General features: G+C 43.9%; 3 protein-coding genes across 3 annotated transcripts in view; 1 reads left to right on the top strand and 2 right to left on the bottom strand.

Moving 5' to 3' along the window:
- The window catches only part of cubn (cubilin (intrinsic factor-cobalamin receptor)), a gene marked incomplete at both ends in the record, with an annotated part of 62209 nt that extends 56485 nt beyond the window's left edge, over positions 1-5724 (bottom strand). Inside the window, 8 exons of the mRNA XM_080855269.1 lie at positions 454-622; positions 1975-2101; positions 2535-2638; positions 3078-3179; positions 3318-3356; positions 3474-3563; positions 3967-4096; positions 5603-5724. Of these exons, the coding sequence (XP_080711395.1) occupies positions 454-622; positions 1975-2101; positions 2535-2638; positions 3078-3179; positions 3318-3356; positions 3474-3563; positions 3967-4096; positions 5603-5724 (883 nt within the window). The remainder of the gene's footprint in view (positions 1-453; positions 623-1974; positions 2102-2534; positions 2639-3077; positions 3180-3317; positions 3357-3473; positions 3564-3966; positions 4097-5602) is intronic.
- A 495-nt stretch (positions 5725-6219) lies between these two features.
- On the bottom strand, positions 6220-12981 carry trdmt1 (tRNA aspartic acid methyltransferase 1). The gene is made up of 9 exons (XM_080855291.1): positions 12898-12981; positions 11680-11756; positions 11032-11103; positions 10629-10694; positions 10086-10155; positions 9845-9928; positions 9333-9664; positions 8270-8457; positions 6220-6432 (listed from the first exon to the last, which is right to left on the bottom strand). Exons 2-9 carry the CDS (start codon positions 11715-11717, stop codon positions 6332-6334), a joined length of 951 nt encoding a protein of 316 aa, XP_080711417.1. The 5' UTR covers positions 11718-11756; positions 12898-12981; the 3' UTR covers positions 6220-6331.
- Positions 12982-15557: 2576 nt separating this feature from the next.
- Positions 15558-22538, top strand: vim (vimentin; the record flags this gene model as incomplete). The annotated part of the gene is made up of 9 exons (XM_080855282.1): positions 15558-16090; positions 16547-16607; positions 17911-18006; positions 18602-18763; positions 19700-19825; positions 20325-20545; positions 20828-20871; positions 21505-21587; positions 22131-22538. The coding sequence occupies 9 exons, from the start codon at positions 15558-15560 to the stop codon at positions 22170-22172; spliced, it is 1368 nt and encodes a 455-aa protein (XP_080711408.1). The 3' UTR covers positions 22173-22538.
- Between the last annotated feature and the right edge of the window lie 1463 nt (positions 22539-24001).

The raw sequence follows: 24001 nt of genomic DNA on the forward strand, positions 1-24001 counted from the left end.
AGGCCTGATTCTACACAAAATGCGTTACGGATTCTGTTTGAGAGTATTTAGTTTCTGACGACAGGGTGTCTGTGTTGAGGTGGCAGTGTTGCTGTGAGGGTGTGGGGGTGTGAGGGTGCGGGTCAGTGGGTCTGTGAGGGTGTGGGTCAGTGGTTCTGTGAGGGTGTGGGTCAGTGGTTCTGTGAGGGTGTGGGTCAGTGGTGCTGTGAGGGTGTGGGTCAGTGGTTCTGTGAGGGTGTGGGTCAGTGTTGCTGTGAGGGTGTGGGTCAGTGAGGGTGTGGGTCAGTGTTGCTGTGAGGGTGTGAGGGTGTGGGTCAGTGGTTCTGTGAGGGTGTGAGGGTGTGGGTCAGTGGTTCTGTGAGGGTGTGAGGGTGTGGGTCAGTGGTGCTGTGAGGGTGTGGGTCAGTGTTGCTGTGAGGGTGTGGGTCTGTGGTGCTGTGGGACAGGCAGTACCTGCTGGGCAGCCCCCGCAGTAGTATGAGCCCAGCGTGTTGAAGCACTGCACGGGAGGGTTGGTGGAGCAGGGCTTGTTGGGCAGGCTGCACTCATCCAGATCAGCAGTGCAGGCCGGGGTGCCCGGGGGAGACATCCACCCAGCGTCACAGATACACTTGTACTTGGGCTACGGAGACACACAGAGATGGGCACGTGATGGCAATGGAAGGACCGACTCAATCAATCAATCAATCAATCAATCAATTTGATCAAGATGGACAGTGTACATTCATGAACAATAAGATGTAAATTCACCCAATTATAGACAAAAGGCTAGTTTCCATTGGCAGTCCCTCTGCCAGAGTGAAAAAGGCTATACAGCCTTAAAAAAAGGCATTCATTTATATATCATTTAACGTATGACTCATTTCCCTTCTTCTTATTCTTCTCTTTCACCAACCCTGTCTTCTCTCTTTCTCTTTTCAGCCTCTACCTCTCCCTTATCTGATCTTTTTTTCTGATTTCACTATCTCTGCTTCTCTTTTTTAGCTTTATTTATAATCCATGTCAGAGGTTATACAACTAGCATGTACAACTGTTTATATTGTTGGTTACAAATACAATGTAATTATTAACAATATCCTCAATATAAAGGTATTGAATTATAACATTAATCTGCACCACCGCAATCATATAGTCATGCATAGTATTGTTAAAGAATTATGTATGCTCTAATGATGGTTGATGGATAGCACCTTCACATATATTACTAATCATTAAATTTAGAAATATGCGAGTAACATCTTTATGTCATTCCACATAGGCCATTTATGCATTCATTAAGGCATTTACCCTTTTTGGTGTAATGTGAATGAGTCATTATTTAAACACAGTGACATTCATTAGCTTAATATGTCACAGTGATTCTCCAAGCTGGTAAGTGATCTTGCGACAACAGTGCACAAGGACATTCGATTTATTATATAAAGGCAGTTTTTATTCCTTCAATTATGCATTTAGCTGCAGTGAAGGCAATATTACATGCCTGCATGATTAAATGTCTGAATCGTTAAGGTGGATTCTGAGGCTCAATTTTAAATGGTGGTTGCACTAAGAGACCTCACGATTAGCTTAGCAATTGAAACCGTTAGGCTGCTGACCTTTATGAAATTACTTTCATAAAAGAGGTTTTACAAATGTACATTATTTTAATGCCAGTGGGCTCTCAGGAGATAATTTTACTTTATAGTTCCTGCCGACTACTTTTTAAATGTTGTTATTCAATTAAATTCAATTTTATTTATATAGCGCCAAAACAATACAATTGCCTCTAGGCGCTTTGCAGAGCCTGTTATCTGTTTGCTTTCCTAAGATGAAAGTCTCAAGTGTAAGCAGCCAGGGGGATGATGTGCTTTCACTAAGGCCACAGAGAAACCAAGGATACAGGAGACCAAATTAAACTGTGAGTCAACAATTTCTTCTCAGGGCAGTCTGGCTCCCTGAAACTTATAGGCCTTTTACCTCGGTTGGTTGTTTTACCTGGTTTGGTGTGACACGGTCAGAGTCGATGCACACCCCGTGTTCACACAAATCCTGGCTCCCTCCGGCGCAGTCATCATAGCGAGATGTGCAGTGTGGACCGTACCATTCTGCAGGACAGGTGCAACTGCACAGAAAAGAGCAGTGAGATGGAATGGAGACAGCAAAGCCCGAAATCTGACCAATCAGTGAAGAATGAACAGTTGGGCCGAAGAGCTAGAACTCCAAAAACATAAATGGTTTTATTGAACGAGAGGGCACTCATACTCATACACACTATAATCTCATGAAAAACCAGAGCCCCAGGAGGACTCTGCAGACTTCTAAGCAGTGGTGTAGTGGTCCCTGGAGAAGTGGGAATACTCTTAATTTTTTTAAGCAGCCCATACAGCACAGGATAAACGCCCTGTTTTGAGAAGTGGGTACACGCAATACTGGCATGAAAATACTGTAAGTGGGTATACTCAGTATACCTGCGTATACCCTGGACTACACCACTGCTTCTAAGAGGATAAACTCCAACAGGTTGATCTAACTTGGCAGCATGAGGGTGAACGTACGTGAAAGATCCTGGTGTATTGACACAGGTGGCGCCATTCTGACAGCCTCGCGTGGTTCCAACGTAGATCTGACACTCATTCACATCCACATTACAGTTGGGACCCTGGACACACACAAGGACATACAGTATACATCACTATATTCACACACACACGCACACATGCACATGCACACACGCATGCGCACACACACACATGCACACACAGACACCCACACACACACTCACACACACACATACACACGCAGACACACACACGCAGACACACAAAAACATACATGCACACACATGCACACACATACACACACACACACGCACACACCCACATGCGCACACACACGCACACGCACAGGCACACGTTCACGCACACGCACACGCACACGCACACGCACACGCACACGCACACGCACACGCACACACACACACACACACAATTACAACAAAAATGTCCACACACTTAACTGAGGGATAAAACCTTGGGTGATGACTTGGATTAAAGGTTTGTCTGACATTGGATAATGTTTTGCCTGAGTCAGTCACTTACCTGCCAGTTATCTGGGCACATACAATAAAAGGAGTCCAGAAGGTTGAGGCACGTGCCTGCATTCTGGCACGGGTTACTGGTGCAGGTCTTCCTCTGTACTGTCTGTTCATCGGTGTGAAAGAGAGAGACAGAGAGCTCAGTCATCGCAACAGAACATGGCTCTCAACAATTCAACAAGGGTTTGAACCCATCAACAATTTAATTTCAAAACAATCTACTGTAGAAATAAAGGTTATTCACCTGCTCAATTGTCTGCACCTTACTTTCAAGAGTGGTCACCTGAAATTACAACAATAATTATGCTATTGGGTGTCGGGTATGTCTTGCGATTTGAAGACATAGGGTCAAATTATATAAAAAAGACAAGTAATGAAAATGGAGGTGGTGGTATCTTACCCTTTGCTTGACTTGATTTAACTGGTTGGTTATATCACCAGTGGGGCTGTTGGCCTTGAGATCATCTATGTCTTTTTTATTTGTTTTTACCTGTCGTGAAGGAACAGATTTATTCTGGGATAAATGTTGGTACATTTTTATATAAAAATATGTTAGGTACTGAATAATAAACACTGGACACTGAGAGTGTCTGCTGGAGAAAAAAAATGCTTCACCCAAGAAATACTGAGGAGAGTTTTTTTGACACCAAGAAGACAACAGCCAGAGCTTCAGTTTCGAGTCTGAAGTAATTTTAACACACACTTTTATTAAGGAGAAAATGTCGAACTGATGAAGTGTGTACATATGCCAGCAGATTTTGATACTAATTCACTGATAACTCCAGGCATAGGCCTACATTTACAAGTAAAACGAAATGGCTGACATAACATTCTGGTTACTAATGTACTTGTACCCTTTGGCATGAAAAGGGGAAAGGCGAGTCAGGTCTTACCTGACCCAAGACCTGCGTGAGGTCCTCAGTCCCCACTTTCACACTTCCTGAGCCTCCTGTCTGGAAGCGGATGTCTTTGTGATCTCCAGTGGAGAATATAAGATGCCCATTTTCTGACACCATACGGGGCCTACGGAGGACGCCACCATCACATTTACATTTACATTTAGTCATTTAGCAGACGCTTTTATCCAAAGCGACTTACAAGGATGTATACACATTTTACATTTTACACTGATGGCACACTGCACATCAGGAGCAATTACGGGTTCAGTGTCTTGCTCAAGGACGCTTCGACAGGGAATTGAATCATAGAGTACCTTCTGAATTTATGAACTACTAACACATATGAAAGTGTATTTCTCAAACTTGCCAGACACCGTTTATTTTCATGATGTTAGCCAGGCCTTGGAACACAAATCCCACTCAAAACAACGTTTTAAATCCAGAGGCTAGTCAACAAAAGGTCACTGAAAATCTGGTAGTGGATGGTTAGAATCAGAATCAGAATCACGTTTATTGGCCAAGTAAGTTTGCACAAACAAGGAATTTTACTCTAGGCTCACAGTGTACTTCCTCACAATACAACACAATGGTCTATGAAATCTAAGACACATATACAGGGAGAAATGGCTATATACAGGAGCTGTGAACTGTAAACACAACAAATAGTGCAAAGAAGTGGAGAGTGCAAGAAGTGCAGAGATAAATATGAAAAGGTAAGAGAATGACTTAAGAGTAAAGGGTGGAATGTATTGCACATTTTATATTTAAGAATAAAATAAATATGATTTGGAGGTGTAATTGTACAGTGGTTATTATAGTGATCAACCTATGACATACTACATTAGCATTGCTTGACATAAGCACAATGTGATTACAATATAGGATAAGGCTAGGCTACACCAATTGTGTACGACCACTAAACAGCACAGTACAAGTAAGCTATTGTGACTGAAGTTTGGAATGGTATGCTGTAAAAAGCTTGTGTATTTTATGGGTTTATGGCTCAAGCAATGTGATGTTGATCGTGACCCTCTCTAATAAAATCAGATCCATCCTAACATATTATTATATTATAAGTCAACAACAACAACCTTTCAGTTTTTTCTCTAACAAATTATTATTTTCTTTAATTGCACATTCATTTGTAACCAAGAATTCCACCAGCACAAAGTTCACCAGGTAGTTTCAAAATAGTTCACTAAACATCCAAATCAGCATTCTTTCATGCAGGGATGCATTTAACCGTACCAGTACCTTCACTTCGCTTAAATATCTCATGAATAACTTAACATTAGCTAAAAACAAGTAGTGTGTTATTTGTGCGATATGCTCCTATTACGAATTAATGTAACTGATTTTGGCATTATACTGCTATTTTCTCTGAACTCATCCTCTAAATTACTCAGTCCTGTACTGACTGAACTGACCATTTTCAAATCAATTCAATTAAATTTTATTTGTATAGCGCCATAACAATACAATTTCCTCTAGGCGCTTAACAGAGCCCAGAGCCTAAACCCCCTTAGAACATGCACAATGCACAGCCTCAATGATAGGTACTGCCAAACTGGTCACTTCAGGTAGTTTTGAAATGACTTAAAAGAACGGAAGATAAACCCTGCCAACTCACTGGTCACTACTAATGTCCCTCTTGCTGCGGCCTTTTGTTTGCTCTTCCTCCTGGTCGCCATGGAGTCCACTGAGGAAGAGGAGAGCGAGGAAGATCCACGCTAGCCGGTGCGTCTGAGCCATGCTGGGCTGAGAGATGATCCCAGGACACTGTTCAGACACTTCTGCAGGCAAGCCCCAAAGCCACAGTCTAATGCCCCTCACACGACACAACTGCCCTTTGCTCCTTGAAATGCCCTTCCACCTGTCACAAACATCCCATAATAGAGAGCCTGGATTGGGGTGAGAGAGCCCTTAGCACAATTGCAGAGCTGCTATTTCCTTTTATTAGCTTACTGCCTGCAGACCATCACATGATTTTAGAGATGAGTAACAAGCATCCAGGCCCAGGGCAGAGTAGGGTGACACGAACCTCTCCTGAAGTCACCTAGGGAGGGTTATTGACACTTTTGTTCTATAGGTGCACTTTGCATCTATAAAAAAAGAAACGATCACATATTTGTAAAAAGTTTTTAATTTTTAAAATTCATCCACCTTTGTCAAACCATGGTTTTTCATGGCTGCATCTGTACAATATATATACAAAATGTACCAAATATTGTAATACTCTTTGGCCATACACATAGGGGAAAATGTAAAATGTACTTTAATGTCCATTCTGCTTTCAAACCATTGCAAAATCCATAAAAATAAAAAAAAGAGTGTCCAAATCCATCAAGCTCGGTTCTGTTCATGACAGCATCAGTTTGATGAGTCGGGCCACCACATGGACGTTCAGACTGTTCCCCAGAACCCGGTACCGCTGTTTCACCGAGAGATCCTCTGGGAACGCTGTGGAGAGGCACAGAACAGGCAGAGGTGAGCTGTGTGTGTGTGTGTGTGTGTGTGTGTGTGTGTGGGGGGGGGGGGAGAGGCACAGAACAGGCAGAGGTGAGCTGTGTGTGTGTGTGTGTGTGTGTGTGTGTGTGTGTGTGTGTGGAGAGGCACAGAACAGGCAGAGGTGAGCTGTGTGTGTGTGTGTGTGTGTGTGTGTGTGTGTGTGTGTGTGTGTGTGTGTGGAGAGGCACAGAACAGGCAGAGGTGAGCTGTGTGTGTGTGTGTGTGTGTGTGTGTGTGTGTGTGTGTGTGTGTGTGTGTGTGTGTGGAGAGGCACAGAACAGGCAGAGGTGAGCTGTGTGTGTGTGTGTGTGTGTGTGTGTGTGTGTGGAGAGGCACAGAACAGGCAGAGGTGAGCTCAAAGACTGACTGGGTTCTAGAGGAAATCGACGCACTGCACATCTCAGAGAGCACACTCACGTTAAACGTTTAGGTATTTTGGAACACGATGTCAGTGTCATTTTTCATTTACGTAGTTACATATTCTGCGGGCTTCTGGTTGTTTGATTAAATGCACACCAGGGAATAAAAAGACATACATCATAACTCAATATCACACAATATCAAACAACCTCCTAGGTTTTGTCTGATCTACCAACCTCCTAGTTTTATTAAGTTGAATTGAGGTGTTGTCTGATCTACCAACCTCCTAGTTTTATTAAGTTGAATTGAGGTGTTGTCTGATCTACTAAGACAGTTCATTGATGGTCATTGTGTGAAGGATGTGGCTCAGATCCCCCCCCCCCCCCCCCCCTCCTCTGCTTGCTTCAACACACTGCTCAGATCCCCCCCCCCTCTGCTTGCTTCAACACACTGCTCAGATCCCCCCCCCCCCCCTCCTCTGCTTGCTTCAACACACTGCTCAGATCCCCCCCCCCCCCCCCTTTGTGGGAGTATCCACACTGGGAATATTTTTGCCCCTCTCCAGAAAATTCAACCTGGACTGGCTGAAAACCCACTCAATATCTACAAATACCACACACACCAAAGACAACAGGCTGCACTGTGGTATCTCCACATCCACTTCAACAATCAAGCGCTGTTTTTTCACAATCCCTTCACTGGGTCTCATTTTGATGTGTGTCCATCAAGAACACTGTCATTGTTAGATTGTTGGGTTCGTGGTGTTACAAAATAATGTGCATGTTTGAGAGGAAAGAGGACAGTCTGAAAATTTTGTGGTACTACACAGGTCCTGCCTTTTTCGTCCAACCACATTTATGAGGATCTCTTTTCCCCATCATCTGACCTGATCAGCTTCTCTGGCAAATTCCACAGAGGTCATAATACACCTGGCTACTCATTAACCCACACCAAAGCTCAGAAAAAAAATGACCACAAGGCATTAACACTACCCCACTATGTGTGCAAGCAACAACTAGCCGTCATAACTCTGCCAGGCAAAGAACCCGATGAAAGCTAAAACCTGGGCAGAAACAAATGCCAAAGCCTCAGGCTATTGTGTGGAAGACAAACATCTCAAACCAAACACTCCAAGCCTAAAAAGCCTAAAAATATCTGTTTCACCTTGTGCTTTCCCAAAAGATTCTGTACCATTGTGTTCCTGGGCATTTCTTTACTCGGTTTTACTCACATTGTGTGTGTGTGTGTGTGTGTGTGTGTGTGTGTGTGTGTGTGTGTGTGTGTGTGTGTGTGTGTGTGTGCTTGTGTGTGTGCTTGTGTGCTTGTGTGCTTGTGTGTTTGTGTGTGCGTGCGTGCGTGCGTGCGTGCGTGCCTGCGTGCGTGCGTGCTTGTGTGTGTGCTTGTGTGTGTGTGTGTGTGTAAGACTCACTGAAGTCAGCAGGGAAGCCCATGAGATTGGCGATCTCTCTGGGAGTGAAGTACCGCAGCTTCAACTTTTCCAGCCGCCTCAGCTTGTCCTCCTCTGGCTGCAGCTCTAGCGAGCGGAAGGCCTCCTCCATATCCTCCTCCACACAGGACTGCAGCACCGAGCCAGTGCCCTCTACGTAGTGGCCATACCTACAAGACACAAGAGTATGATACCGTCCAGTGCCCTCTACATAGTGGCCATACCTACAAGAGACAAGAGTATGATACCGTCCAGTGCCCTCTACATAGTGGCCATACCTACAAGAGACAAGAGTATGATACCGAGCCAGTGCCCTCTACATAGTGCCCATACCTACAAGACACAAGTCAATTATATCAGTGCCCTCTACATAGTGCCCATACCTACAAGACACAAGTCAATTATATCAGTACCCTCTACATAGTGCCCATACCTACAAGAGACAAGAGACAGGAATATGAGCCAGTGCCCTCTACATAGTGGCCATACCTACAAGAGACAGGAATACGAGACAGTGCCCTCTACATAGTGCCCATACCTACAAGACACAAGAGTATGATACCGTCTATAAATAAGAATCCTTTGGCTAGTCGTCCTTTTGCCTAAAACAAATGCAACTTGCATCCCCTGTTTTATAGGATCCAAAGAATCCTACAAAATATCATCGGCTAGTAAAGAGATAAAAGTGCACCTCTGTCACATAACCTGTCTATAAATAAGAATCCTTTGGCTAGGCGCTGATCATATGACCTCTTTACCTGTAAGTAAGGAGATATTCAGCTTGTCGGGAGTACTCAGATGTAAAAAGTCAAATCCAAGAACATATTTTTGCACATACTTAAGAAACAGAGACATTATAATATCCACACTGACCCTTAAGGACACTTTTTAATACAAAGTTATTTGTCAGCACAAGCCCTATGAGAGAACCTGAAGCCCTTCACATTTGCTGTGATAGCTCTTCATATAGACCTCATATGTCTCATGAGTCATATGAACTGCAGTGTATTATCTTAATGGAACAGGGTTAGGAGGTACACCCTACCCTTTTGTGAAGCACACAGATCGTCTGCAGGATGGTCGCACAATGTCCATGAGCATGGCGTAGCGCAGGAGCGTTTTCGGGGGAAGCAGGTACCGCTCCATGTCCTCTGCTCCACCTTCTCCTTGGACCTCCAGGAACTCCTGTATCCTCCTGACCGACTCATCGCTGTTCTGACCCATCTTCCTCTGGGCGTCCTGGGCCGTCTCCAGCTTGTACAAGACACCCCCATCGTCTCCATTCGTACTGCTTGCACACTCAGGGGGACGATCAGGAACCGTGGAGGTCTCTGAAGAAGCACCATTACCAGACGATGACGGAAAGCTTTCCAAAATCTGCAAAGGAACACATGCTTGGTGATTAGTGAACACAAAACAGCACAAGTGTCACATGTTAGGCATACTTTTCACAGTGGTAACAACAGTGGTTATCGTTGGCAAATGCTTTACAGGCACACACACACACACACACACACACACACACACACACAAACAAGGTATAAGACTATACTGTACCTCAGAGCTTGTCTGGAATGTGAAAGAATCTGGCGGTGCTTTTGCCAAGAGGAAATAACGCAGTCTTGAGTTTGGTATTCCTAGCTGTGAACCAGACCACCAACAGCACTTAATAAAAAGCGTAACCAAGTGAACTCAAACACACAATCAAGTTAAAAGATGAAAATGTTTTTAAATGTGATTCTGTTTATCACCCTGGTATATTATCTCATTTGAACTCAAAGTAAATCGTGTTGCTTACACATGTAGGAGAGAGCAGGAACTCCTGGAAGCTGTAGCCACAGTCCCGGAGTGTCTTCAACAGAGCATCTCTGATGAGGATTTCATGAGGAAAAAGAAAATCAACCACAAAAAGTCAGGGTCGGTTGAAAGTCAGAGTATGCTAAAACATAATCTTTACAGGGGTCTACCACAGTAGTCTGTTGAAAGAGACTAAGAAAAATGCTTTTATTATGTGTCTTCAACAGAGGTCTACAGGTGTGAAAAAGGTCTGAATTCTAGTCATCTTTTTGTTTATTGAAGTCTTACTGTAATGTTGGTGCCGCATACATCTGATTTTCATAGTGAAATAGTTCCCTTCATGAGAACATTCAATTTAAATTGTAAGGGAACAACCGAACTTCACACAAACGCACAATGACAAAGGCAACAAAGAACAGAACATCCTGTCCTGGGACCCCATTGGCTGACATCTGAGTTTCCATGGTAACCACATTCTCTCCCCCTCCCCTCTCCCCTGCCTAAGTGATGGAAGGAAGGACACACCCCAGTTTCCCCTGGTTACCTAGCATTGGAGGTCTCGAAGCCTTTCACATTCTCCAGCAGAATGAATCGAGGGAGCTTTTTCAGCCTGCAGAGAGACTGACTGGTCAAACATTTGAACTGCCATACTTTCACTTACTTTTCACAAGGAAACAGTTACATACAATAATAAAACTTTATTTATATAGCACCTTTCATGCAAAAGACTGCAGCTCAAAGTGCATATGCAAACACTCTACCATATAGGCTACAGAAGATTGGTCATTAGGCTTAATTAATCCAGTCAGTAGTTATTGAATATGGTGAATCATGCTGACAGAGAATACCTAAGAGCGGAGCTCCACAGGAAAAAGCAGGCGATTAAGTCAGCTGTATATTTAGACTAGGAGGAAGTAAATGTGAAAGGAGAGAATTGATCAGTTGACCTTGGCAGAAGGTCAAGGATGTACAGGAAGCTTTTTGCCCTTGGGTCAGACACATCACCTTGCAGTCCGATTCTATGGAAGAAAGCCATGAATAAATTAAATAAATCTAGAGTTACTGGTAACACTTTATAATAACTACACACAATTCATCATTTATTAACCATGTGTTATCTATAAGGTAATGGTTTGTTCACCATTAGTTATTTATTGTTCATACATAATTTATCATTAGTAAAGCATTTGTTCACACTCTACCCCTAAACCATTTATAACTGTGTGAACAAATGCTTTACTAATGATACCTTTTGTATGAACATTAAATAGCTAATGGTGAACAAACCGTTAACTAATAGGTAACAAATGCTTAATAATTGATTAATTGTGTGTAGTTATTATAAAGTGTTACCGAGTTACTTTATCTTATAGACTTACTATGCATGTAGTGTGTGACTGATTACAGATTTACCATAGGCTATGGACTAGAAACATTCATCCGTATCGCACAGCACATTTGGACTATAAGGCATATGCCCAGTTATTGCCTAAAACAAATGCACTTGCATCCCCTGTTTTATATGATCCAAAGAATCCTACAAAATATCATCGTCTGGTAAAGACATAAAAGTGCACCTCTGTCACATGACCTACCGTGTGAAAGGTTGGCATGGTGGACTCATCAAAATCATGTCAAATCCTAATTTGTCAAACTCGTTTAAAGTGATTCCCTACAAACAGAAAGCAGAAACATGTCAGGCCTTTCACTGCTATTTCAGCTATGCCTTGTTTAGGATTGGCCTGTTAGTGAAACCAAGTATGGGTGCTCTGTTTAATTGTACAAGTCCTGTCATAATGGATGCTGTTTTCAATGGCCTGGAAAACTGGAAAAAAATCCTGGCCCTTGTGCAACTGCAACCTTGTACAACTGCAACTGCAACCCAATTGCAAAACTGTCATGTGCAAAACATGGTTAGCAAACAAAGTCCATGCGATCGATTAATCATTTTCTACTGTTTTAAGGGATGTTATTCTTGCCCTCAATTACAAATGGAGCTGCATGTGAGCAAAGTAATGGTCTTCCTCTCTCTCTGTCTCTCTCTCTCTCTGTCTCTCTCTCTGTCTCTCTCTATCTCTCTCTCTGTCTGTGTCTCTCTCTCTCTCTCTCTCTCTCTTTGTCTGTCTGTCTCTCTCTCTCTCTGTATGCCTGTCTGTCTGTCTGTCTGTCTGTCTGTCTGCCTGTCTGCCTGTCTGTCTGTCTGTCTGTCTGTCTGTCTCTCTGTCTTTCTCTAAGTCCCTCGCTCTCTCTCGCTTGCTCTCTCGCTTGCACTCTCTCTCTCCCTCTCTCTCTCTTTCTCTCTGTGTGTAGGACGTTTTTGGTGGTGTGTGCTGACCATGCAAACTAGAAGGAACCTTTACCCAACACTAAACATAGAAAGTTATTCTTTTACTCAAAACATCAAATGAGGGCTTGTGTCATGGGATTGTTGGGAAAGGTAAAACAGGAAAGGTTGGTTACCAGTATACCTGTAGATCGCCTTGTGAAACATTTACACACAGAAGTATATCTTTATGGTCATATCACAGACCACATCATATTTGATCTGTCTATAACTGTAACCACATACTTAGCAAAATAGCTATTCATTACTACTCATTTAAGCTGCAATCAGAGGCATTTAAAATTGTCTTTTATGGTATTTAGTTTTTAAAACATCATATGAAATCAGCTGCATTAGTCACAGTCTGTGCATCTTAACAACTGGCTGTTTTGACATTACACCACCACTTTATCTTCACATAATGTGTCCAGTCAGACAGATGAGCATTAATCCTCACTCTTGCACAGATGAAAACTGAGGGCTGACTCACCTCAATCGTCTTTGACCACAGCGTTGTGCTAGGGAAATTGTGTTTGTAAATCTGATTGGCTGTAGTGTTGACGTCCACGGCAGCCACCACTTCTGCTGTCAGTCCGCTGTCTGAGTAAACCAGAATAACCATACGTGGAAGGGTCTCTCAGTATTTTAAGCATTTGATCAATCCATGTGTCAAATCTACAAAAATCTAAAGTTTAATTTAGTTTTTAAGGAATCTAGGGTTAGACTACATTTAAGAATATGATTTCCCAGATTGGGTGGAAGCCAGAAAAGATACAAAATTTCTCCACTATATCCCAATAGCATCTCATCGCATCATATCAGACATAATTAAAACATATATACTTTTACTCCATAACCCTGTCGGCCAACTTAACCTCACTCCACATACAAAAACCTTCATCTTGTCTAGTCTAGTCTTGTTGGATCTATACGGCTATTCTAGCTGGATGTCCATTGACCGACTCATGCTTAACGTTCAGCATTTCTACTATACATCTGGTATACGGTTGACAATGCCAAGATAAACTTGCCTTTCAATGCGTAATGCATCCCACCTATTCCGCTGTATAGTTCTAAAACACGCAGACACTCCATTTTGGGATGTAATCAGTCCGAACCGGCACTACACCTAACAAGCTAACTTTGTAAGCTACATGTAAACAGTAACACGTGTGTACGCTTCAAGCTACGCTTCCGTCTGGATACACGAGTCAAAATAAAGGTTCCGGATCAAATCACGCAGAAGAAGGGGATTTTAATCATGCTTGCCCCCTTATTTTTTAACATTATTTCATACTTTAAAATGTTCACATTATATAATATATGGCAGGCCTAGTCTGATAAGAATTTTGAGGATGATATACGTCCATCAGCCTATGTAGTGGCCTACCATAGGCCTGCTCTATGTTTAGCCAGCATTATTGCCACTAAAATGTAGGCTTATTTTAATGTGTTCTGCAGAAGACGTCACATGTGCCATAAACCAGTACAAGATCACTTCTATCACACTATCCTTCCCGAAAAAGGAAGAGTAAACTGCACTGTTTTACCTTTAATTGGCGTGTGCAGAAATGAGATGTCATACAAGAAGCTCATGCCAACTGCACTCTTAAAAGCTTCTCAGAAAACAAAAGGCCTAAGTTAAGGAGCCTATATCAGTATAGCCATATCAACTGAAGCGTTTCCGGCTATAAAAAAGATCAGGGGCTAAGTCAATTGATAGGTTTGGAGAGGCATTAATAGGTTGGATATTTACTGTATATCTATATTACATGCGTGACAAAAAAAATAAACAGTTTTTTTCTTTTATCCCTATAGGTCCTATAGCCTATATGTATGTGTTTGCTTTGACAATATTATGGCTGAATCCCATTTCTCCCCCTACCCCTTCGTCTTTCCCCTTCCCCACCGTTTTGCGCGTTCATGTGGAGGGGTAGGGCTGTCCCAATTCACGTTAAGACAGAGGGGTAGGGGAAGGGGAAGCGCTTTCTACCCCTCCAAACGGAGATTTTCCGATGTTTGTTTATGTCTGGTGAGTGACAGCTGTCGCTCTCCGGTAAGGTAACAGCTGACGCTTCGTACTGATGACGTACGTAATTGTTGAAGCGCTATCCCAATTCGAAGGGCTAGCGTTTCAACCCCTTCGGCTACCCCTCCGTTTGAAAAAGCGAAGGCGAAGGGGTAGGGGTAAGGGTAGGGGTAGAGATTAGAAATGGGAATGTGTTGAATTATTTTGATGCAAATAAAAACCGTTTACTGAGGTTTACTAACACCGTTTGTCAAAAGAAAGCCTCTCTCTATAGCCGGAAACGCTTCAGTTGATATGGCTATACTGATATAGGCTCCTTAACTTAGGCCTTTTGTTTTCTGAGAAGCTTTTAAGATTGCGGTTGGCATGAGCTTCTTGTATGACATATATACAGTACATACAGTACATACACACGCTCAATGGTTCTTCTTGAAATAGCCAAGAAGGCTAGGTTGTTGTTTTCTTTTTCTTTTTATGCGCGTCTTCCAACTTTGTGTGCAACGCTTGATTACTCCCCCCCCCCCTTCGGGCGCTGCAAGTGAAGTTATACTCTGTCAGTCAGTCTGTCTTTTGTTTTGCTATACACATATCCGTTTTCAGGGCAAAAATACTCGGGGATAGGCTTCAAAATGTTCGGGACTAGGTCCAATCCAAACGACGACACTGTCGTTTGATGCTTGGATTAATTAGCCTATGCAATGTGCCAAATTCCAACGTCATGGATAATCCTATTTTTGTATTATTATTATTATACTTATTTGATGGTCCAATGACGGATAAAGTTATTGCTACACAAAGCACATTACAGTGACACCTGCCTTTTGTCCCAAGATGGGATCCAGAAGCCCCACCCGAGCTCTCGCATCAGCTGTGGAACACTGCGTAAAAGTAGTTTGGCCCTTCGGTGTGTGGAGCCACACTACAGGCTGCCTGTTCTGTCAGTCACCCTCTCTGCACCGTTATGTCATTTGCATAGGGAGGGGAGTAGGCTATAAATCCGCTCCCCACACAGCGCATCAGTGTTGAGGGGGCTGTAGCTGATTTGAGCGCACGACAAGCAGGTACGAAGCAAATCTTCCAGACAAAACGAGAAGTAACTTAGGCACTAAAAGGATTACAAAATGTCAAGGTCCGGGGTCCAGTCCTCTTACAATAGGATGTTCGGTAAACCTGAACAGCGGCCCTCCACAACTCGTTCTACTTACTCAAGTCGCCAACACTTCAGTCCCGTACGCTCCCGGACATCTTTCAGTGTGTCGTCCGCTCCCCATAGCATCTTTGCTACAAAGACCGCCAGACTCCGCAGCAATGCGCCTATGCTCAAACTCAGCAGCGATAATGTGGACTTTGCTCTGTCCGATGCCATCACAACGGAGTTCAAAGCTAACCGGACTAATGAAAAGGCAGAGATGCAGCACCTCAACGACAGGTTTGCCAGCTACATCGACAAGGTTCGGTTCCTTGAGCAGCAGAACAAGATTCTCCTCGCAGAGTTGGATCAGCTTAGGGGCAAAGGCATGTCCCGCGTCGGGGACTTGTATGAGGAGGAGATGAGGGAGCTGCGCCGTCAGGTGGACCAGCTTACAAACGAAAAAGCTAGAGTCGAGTTGGACCGGGACAATTTCGGAGATGACATCCAGAGGCTCCGAGAGAAGTATGCATCGGCCTGTAACGTTTAACGCGTGCAAGCGTGAAGTGTGCAGTTGAAAGTAAATTTTGTCCTGTCGTCAGGGTACCTAAAATCAAAATCAGACGTTCCTTTACTTTGTACCCTAAGTATCATTCTCGTTATCGTTGATAAAAACTGCGAATTTTGCATGTTTTATTTAACGTGAGTGTCAGGGATTCAATCTCTGTTCACTTAGAGTTAAGTAAACTAACGAGGCCTTTGTCGATTGTCATGAAACGAACTTTTAAGAAATAATGTTTATCTTATTATTCCCCTAACTCTTTACAAATATTTTTCATGTAAAGCAATCAGCTGGCTATAGAAATTGGGGCTCTTTGTCTAGATCCGTTCCATGAACACACGAGTTGTCCTCTGCACACTGTTGTAAGAGTGGGTGTGGTCCATAGAACACCAGCTCTAACTGTCAGATGTCATTTGCAGGCTGCAGGATGAGCTCCTTCAGAAAGAAAATGCGGAAAACAACCTTCAGCACTTCAGACAGGTGTGTCATTCACTCTAAAGTATGGGGGGGGGGGGGGGGGGGGGGGCGGCGGCGACGACAACAACATTGCTTTTAGAATTCTGTAGTAGTTATTTACAGACTGTTTCCATCCCATTAACCGATTTCATATGCAAACATTATTTTGTCTCAGTGACTATTTTTGCCAGAGAAAACTTAGTGAATGAACATTTTTAAAAAGAGGGTATCATTGCTGGTCTGTACCTTCACTGGATAAAAGTACACTGATCATTGATGTAGGTCCTGGAAGAGTGTGCCAGCGTCTGTGGGCGGCTGTGCAGCGGGGGCAACGCCCAGCACCTAGGGGCATTAGAAACAGGCAGGATCTGGCCAGGCTGCCACCCAGTGTTGGGTTCATAAATGCCACTTAAAGGGCTGCTTTGTGGCAGGAAAGCGGATTGTGGAAAGATGACAAAGCAAGCAGTTGTTCTCTGTGTGTATGCGTATGTGTGTCTGTGTATGTGTGTGTGTGTGTGTGTGTGTGTGTGTATGTGTGTGGGTGTGTGGGTGTGTGTGTGTGTGTGTGTGTAAAGGCCTCGACTTTTGTCTGCCCAGAGGGACTTCAGTGTAGCGCTCTGAAACAAACCCAAGCTAATCTGGTGGCTGTAAAGAGGTTCCCTAGCTAAGTAGGACCTCACAGCAGCGAATCTCAGTTTGTTTCTACATTTCAGTAATGCCGAAGACCTAGTTGGCATCCACTCAAAAAGCATTCTGCATCTATGTTGCATTGTCATACAACTATGCTACTTCTTGAGACCATAACGCCACAATACTGAAGGTCTTCTTGTGTTTTAGTTTGAGGGCTAGTAACAGCACACTCTTCCTATAGAGAGCTTCCTATAGGTGCGTAGACTGGAAAGCTAGTGAAAGTAATGAAAGGAGTTAAATGTGAGGGTAGGAACTGAATCAGCCATGTGAAAGTGATAGTGCTGACTATCCCTTGCCATTGTTCTCTCATATGGAAAAAATGTGTTGCTAAGTTTGTCATAATCACTTTGAATATTATTAGTTTTTTAAGAACTACAAATAATTAGTAAGTAGCTTAATCTGATTTATTTTGGACCGTTTGATTCCAGGGTGTTAGTGCTTCATAACGACAACTTGTCCACATAGAACTGCCCAGACTTCAGCCTGAACTCTTGGTGTCCCTTTTGCAATCTCTTGCTGTGGCCTGTCTTTCTGACCGTCTGTACACTCACACACAGTGTCGGTGTTGCATTGTGTGTGTGTGTGTGTGTGTGTGTGTGTGTGTGTGTGTGTGTGTGTGTGTGTGTGTGTGGTGTAGGACGTGGATAACGCTGCCCTGGCCCGTCTTGACCTGGAGAGGAAGATGGAGTCCCTGCAAGAGGAGATCATCTTCCTGAAGAAGCTTCACGACGAGGTGAGGAAGGACACGGAGCTGGCAGCCTCCGCCCGCGCAGCTCCAATCCCCTGACACACTGCCCCTGTCTCACCGGGACTAGAGGCAGGCATGGGTCAGCCATGACACTTACCGAGCGCTGAGAGGATAATGAGATTGGTGGGTGGAGTGGGTGGGGGCGTCGCCATGGTGATTATACCCTCGTCGGAAGCAGCGTATTATGTTAAAGCGATAAGGAAGGAAGTCAGGCAGGGCAGCTGTCTCTCTTAGAGGAGAGGACTAATCTATAAGCGTTCACCCAGGAAAGGCACGGGATATGAGGCCAATTCATTTCATTTTACGGCCATGAGGAGGACAGTCAATCACTGAGTTACATTATTTTGTCTCACTACTCTTGTGTGTAAAGCCACGGGATAAAACCTTAGTGATGTTTATCAATGTGCAGAAAAGCGCAGCGCAAAATCTGTGTGACTGTGTGACTTCTCCTTCCCTATCATATGACCTTGTCCCATGTATTCACCACCAAGAACGTTCTCAACTCCCCACCTCTCTCTCTCCCTCTCTCTCTCTCTCTCTCTGTCTCTCTCTGTGTCCTGCTACCTCCGTGCCTGTGTAGGAGATGGCTGACCTCCAAGCTCAGATCCAGCAGCAGCATGTTCAGATTGACATGGACGTGGCGAAGCCCGACTTGACTACCGCGCTGCGGGACGTCAGGATGCAGTATGAGTCTCTGGCTACCAAGAACATCCAGGATTCGGAGGACTGGTACAAGTCCAAAGTGAGTGTAAACCCTGAGGATGATCTGTCTGTGTGTGTGTGTGTGTGTGTGTGTGTGTGTGTGTGTGTGTGTGTGTATGTGTGTGTGTGTGTGTGTGTGTGTGTGTGTGTGTGTGTGTGTGTGTGTGTGTGTGTGTGTGTGTGTGTGTGTATGTGTGTGTGTGTGTGTGTGTGTGTGTGTGTGTGTGTGTCCCTAGGGACGGTGTGGGTTGCATTCTGGAGGGCCTCCTCAGGAGGATGTGGCCCCTGGAGGGGAGCAGATGGTGCTTGGGCCACTGGCCCTGAAGTACAGCTAATCGCACACACACACACACACACACACACACACACACACACACACACACACACACACACACACACACACTCCGCTCACACACACACACACACACACTCAAACCACTTTGCCAGAACAAAAGGCATTCCAACCCCCATCTTTTAGAAAAGGCAACCTAATTTGGTTATTGATCAACTCCATTGATTAGTTATTTCTGCCTCGGACCTCATTGATGGTTGCTGCTGCCGTGATCTTTTGTCTGGCAGCATGGTGCTAAGGAATTAAATGGTGGCACTTTTCCAAAGGAGGAGATCAAACCTTTTTAGCACGTGTAATCCTGGGAGCTTGTGTGTGTGTGTGTGTGTTCTCATGCTGCCCTGGACCTTAGTATGTCACAGTCTTTCTACTTTGATATTGCATGTGAAGGAAGAACAAAGGAACCAAAAATAGCCTTGTACTGTTAGATTCATTTAGAGCATGAATTTGATATGAGGTTAAGTGCCATTTTCCATTGATTCTAATGATTATTATGGCCATTTAAAGTCTTTTTCTACTTCCACAGATTATCTTGTAATAGAAAGATTCTATTTATTAATGCTTTTATTCTCTCCCTCTCTCTCTCTCTCCCCCTTTTTTTCTCTTCTCCTCCCTTTTTCTGTGCAGTTTGCTGACCTGTCTGAAGCTGCTGCTCGTAATAATGACGCCATCCGTCTGGCCAAGCAGGAGTCCAATGACTACCGCCGACAGGTGCAGGCTCTCACCTGTGAGGTGGATGCCCTGAAAGGCACGGTGAGTCAACCACGACCGCCACCAGGGGACATGTCCCCCCCCCAGATTCATAGTGACCTGTTCCGTCCCCTCCACTCTCCCTACATAAGGCGACAATCATCAGTAAATAACGTTAAGAAAAATGTTAGCGTCCCCCCCAGTTCTAAAATCCCATCTGCACCACTGACCGCCATCCACACTTACACATGATTATTGGGTTCAAGTAGTGCCAGCACTGTAAGGGAAGGAGGGCTCCAAACCATCCCATCTCTGTAAGTTCGGGGGGTGAGGGAGCGTGCTAACATTGAACATGGCACAAGCTGAGTCTTACGCAACAGACATTTTGCTTCATCACGAATCATGAATATTGTATATATTGAGTTTGAGGAGCAGTTACGAAATGTTAAGAATGCCGTTAAGGAAATGAACAAAGGAAATTGTATTAGTGGCACGAATATTTCAAAAATGTAAGCAGTGCGTTTGTTTGAACTGTTTTCTGCTTTTGAACTTTTTCACACAGAATGAGTCACTGGAACGTCAGATGAGGGAGGTTGAGGACAGCTTCAACAACGAGGCAGGTGGTTACCAGGACAGCATCGCCCGTCTGGAGGAAGACCTCCACAACATGAAGGGCGAGATGGCATGTCACCTGCGTGAGTACCAGGACCTGCTCAACGTCAAGATGGCGCTGGACATCGAGATCGCCACCTACAGGAAGCTGCTGGAGGGAGAGGAGAGCAGGTGAGAATACAGCACGGACACATGGTTGCTGTTTTTTATCTTCTTACAACATGACATTGCCAGCTATATTGCCAAAAGATACCAGTGAGTGTGTGCTTCTATCAGTGTCAACTGGGCTGTTGGTGGTGTTTGCAAGATTTATGCATGCCTTTTAGGTAGTTAACTTACTAGTGTTGGAACAGAACTCCTTATTGCTGCTTTAAAACAAGTTTTAGGACTTTATGAATACGAACACATCCATGTTCTCAATTTTCTTATTCGTGTTTGATCTCTCCTTTTCAGAATCACCACTCCCATGCCCAACTTCTCTTCCTTTAATTTGAGAGGTAGGTATTATTGTAAGATCTTTAAAATGTTAAGGCCGTCTGCTCTGCTGCATATCAGAAAAGGTCAGCCCCAGTTTTCAAGCCTCAGCTCTTAAAATCTCCTGAATTATAAATGAGGAACAGAATTCTGCACCAGGAGTGATGTAAGGCGGAGAGGGATCAGTGATTGGGCACCAGGAGTGATGTCACTCGGAGAGGGATCAGTGATTGGGCACCAGGAGTGATGTCACTCGGAGAGGGATCAGTGATTGGGCACCAGGAGTGATGTCACTCGGAGAGGGATCAGTGATTGGGCACCAGGAGTGATGTCACTCAGAGAGGGAACAGTGATTGGGCACCAGGAGTGATGTCACTCGGAGAGGGATCAGTGATTGGGCACCAGGAGTGATGTCACTCGGAGAGGGATCAGTGATTGGGCACCAGGAGTGATGTCACTCGGAGAGGGATCAGTGTTTGGGCACTAGGAGTGATGTCACTCGGAGAGGGAACAGTGATTGGGCACCAGGAGTGATGTCACTCGGAGAGGGATGAGTGATTGGGCAGCTTATTCTCTACGGCAGAGCTGTTTTTAACCTCATAGGTTCTACACAAAAAACCCACATGTCACACATCTGTCATTGTTTTCACTTTAAGAATCCATGATGGAGGTCAGACCAATGATGGACACCATGCAGAGGAAGGTGCTGATCAAGACTATTGAGACCAGAGATGGAGAAGTGAGTACTTGTGAAGGACCGCCCGCTCACCCCACGTTATTGGGATGTGGCGACTGGTCTTGGTGAAGATGTTGGTACACACAGCACAGGAGATTGTAGCGTTCTTATAAAATATATATATTTATTTATTTACAAAGGGCTCTAGTAGCCCAAGACATATGCCCAACCAAAACACAAACAACACATACCGGCCGGACTCACAGGTACTGCAGTACTCTGCACCCTGGGCACCTGCTTGTCTTACTTAGGCCCAATCACAGGCACCTGTTCAGCCCAAGCCAGGCCCCAATCCTAGGCACAGAACATCAAGACAATAGCGGAGAACATGCACGTTCACATTCATAAAACCAGCATTTACCTGTCCAAAATAATGTGTCTAGTTTCTGAGTAATGTTTACTGTCACGTGTGTTTTTAGTGCATATCCTTTCCTGATGAGTTCCAAGCCGTTATTTTCCCTCTTTTGTCTCTCCATTGCTTTGTCCCTGCTAATAATCACATGCCTCCATCTATATAAGTCTGTCTGAATCCCTCCATCCCCACAGGTGATCAATGAGTCAACCCAGAACCATGATGACCTGGAATGAACCGCATGTGTCACCTGTGATGAAGGAGAAGAAAGGGGAGGATGGAGAGTCAGGATGAGGTTGGGTGGGAGAGATATAGCTTGAGGAGGCAGGGACCAGAGTGAAGAAGAGAGGGATCAAGGAACGTCTGTACTTTTGTTTTTCACGTGAAAGTTTCACTTAAAAGTCAACAAAAAGGAAAGATAAAATAACTGCTTTAAAAAAGTGCCTTTTTTTGACACACTAGAAAGATTGGACCCTAGTTTTGTCAGGGTAGAACAGAGTAGACATTCTACAGCAGCAAACGAAACCAGCTTTCCGAAATGTTCTTGTTTTCCACACAGTCTCTAGTTTACCATCCACAAGTTAAGGCCACAGCAATACTTTTGAGAAACAGTTTGTTTTTTACTGTTATCATTTACCAAAATTCTTAATGAATGAAAGGAATGTTTAGGAATGTTTTGTGTGCGCACCACAACTGTCTGTGCTTCTACCAGTCAATAAACTTTTGAAAAAAATCAACTTTCAGAAAACTTTCATGTAGACCAATACTGCATGAATTAATGTCATTTTATCGTCAGTGTATCTGTGGAAAAGTGAAATGACTGATGATAAATATAACAAGAATGGGAGCATTCAGAGAATGCAAACCTCCGCCTTGTGACCTTGACCTTTGACCTTGACATCTGAAAATCTAATCAATTATTGCCACTATATTACCCAATCTCCCCACAAAGTTTGATGGAAATCGGTCCATGCGTTTCTAAGTAATCCTGTTGACAAACAAACAAACAAACAGACAAACAAACAAACAAACATACAGGGGTGAAAACATAACCTCCTTGGCGGAGGTAATTAAGGAAGATACAATCATATAGTCCATGTTCACCCAACAGCAGAAGTAATACATTACCTACAGTTATCTCCCTCTGGAACGAAATACTGTTTTCTGATTGGCTAATGGGGTGTACATTAAGTTCGTATAACCGGACACCTTGGACGTAGTCCCAGTAGAAACGTTAAATCGCCGTTCCATATCAATGCTCATGAATGGTTACCATTGACAACCAACGTAACGTTTTTTTTTTCTTCAAAAAACGCACTACTTTCTCTAACGGGAGCACTAGGCTTCAAATCAAGAATTCATCAGGTTATTATGCATATTAAATTTCCTAAAGATAAAGGAAATTCTAAATAATAATAATAATAATAATAAAAACATTTTTGGATGTTGTAAACGGGAGATAAGCGGGATAACGGCCGACGAGCTGTCCAGTTCTACGAAGTTAATGGACTTCTGCGGAGCAAACACCACTCCGCTCCGCGTCGTGGTGTTCTTTGCCCCGCAGCGTCCATTAACTTCGTAGAACTGGACAGCTCGTCGGCCGTTATCCCTTACTTCAACCATTTATTGTCCTTTGGTAAAGAAGTCAAAGGTCACTGTCTAAGGTCAAAGGTCACAGTCTAAGGGCAAAGGTCACGCTCTAAGGGCAAAGGTCACGCTCTAAGGGCAGATCATCTTTACGTTTGTCTTCATTGAAGCTGACGAGGCGCTGGTGATAATGTCACTGCTTAAGGGCTTTCCTCATGCACTAAAGCCGTGGTTCTTAATCTGGGTTCGATCGAACCCCAGGGGTTTGTTGAGTCACTCTCAGGGGTTCAGCAGGGGTCAAGACACACGCAGTATAGCCCGGTTCACACTAGCAATGTCGGGCCGTTTTTATACATACCTACGTTTTGAAGAAATCATATTTTATTTTTCAAATTACAAAGGGTTCGGCGAATGCACTGATGAAGCTTGCAGGGTTCAGTACCTCCAACAAGGTTAAGAACCACTGCACTAAAGAATA

The sequence above is a fragment of the Sprattus sprattus genome (assembly GCF_963457725.1).
Source record: "Sprattus sprattus genome assembly, chromosome: 17".
Classification (NCBI taxonomy): Eukaryota; Metazoa; Chordata; class Actinopteri; order Clupeiformes; family Clupeidae; genus Sprattus; species Sprattus sprattus.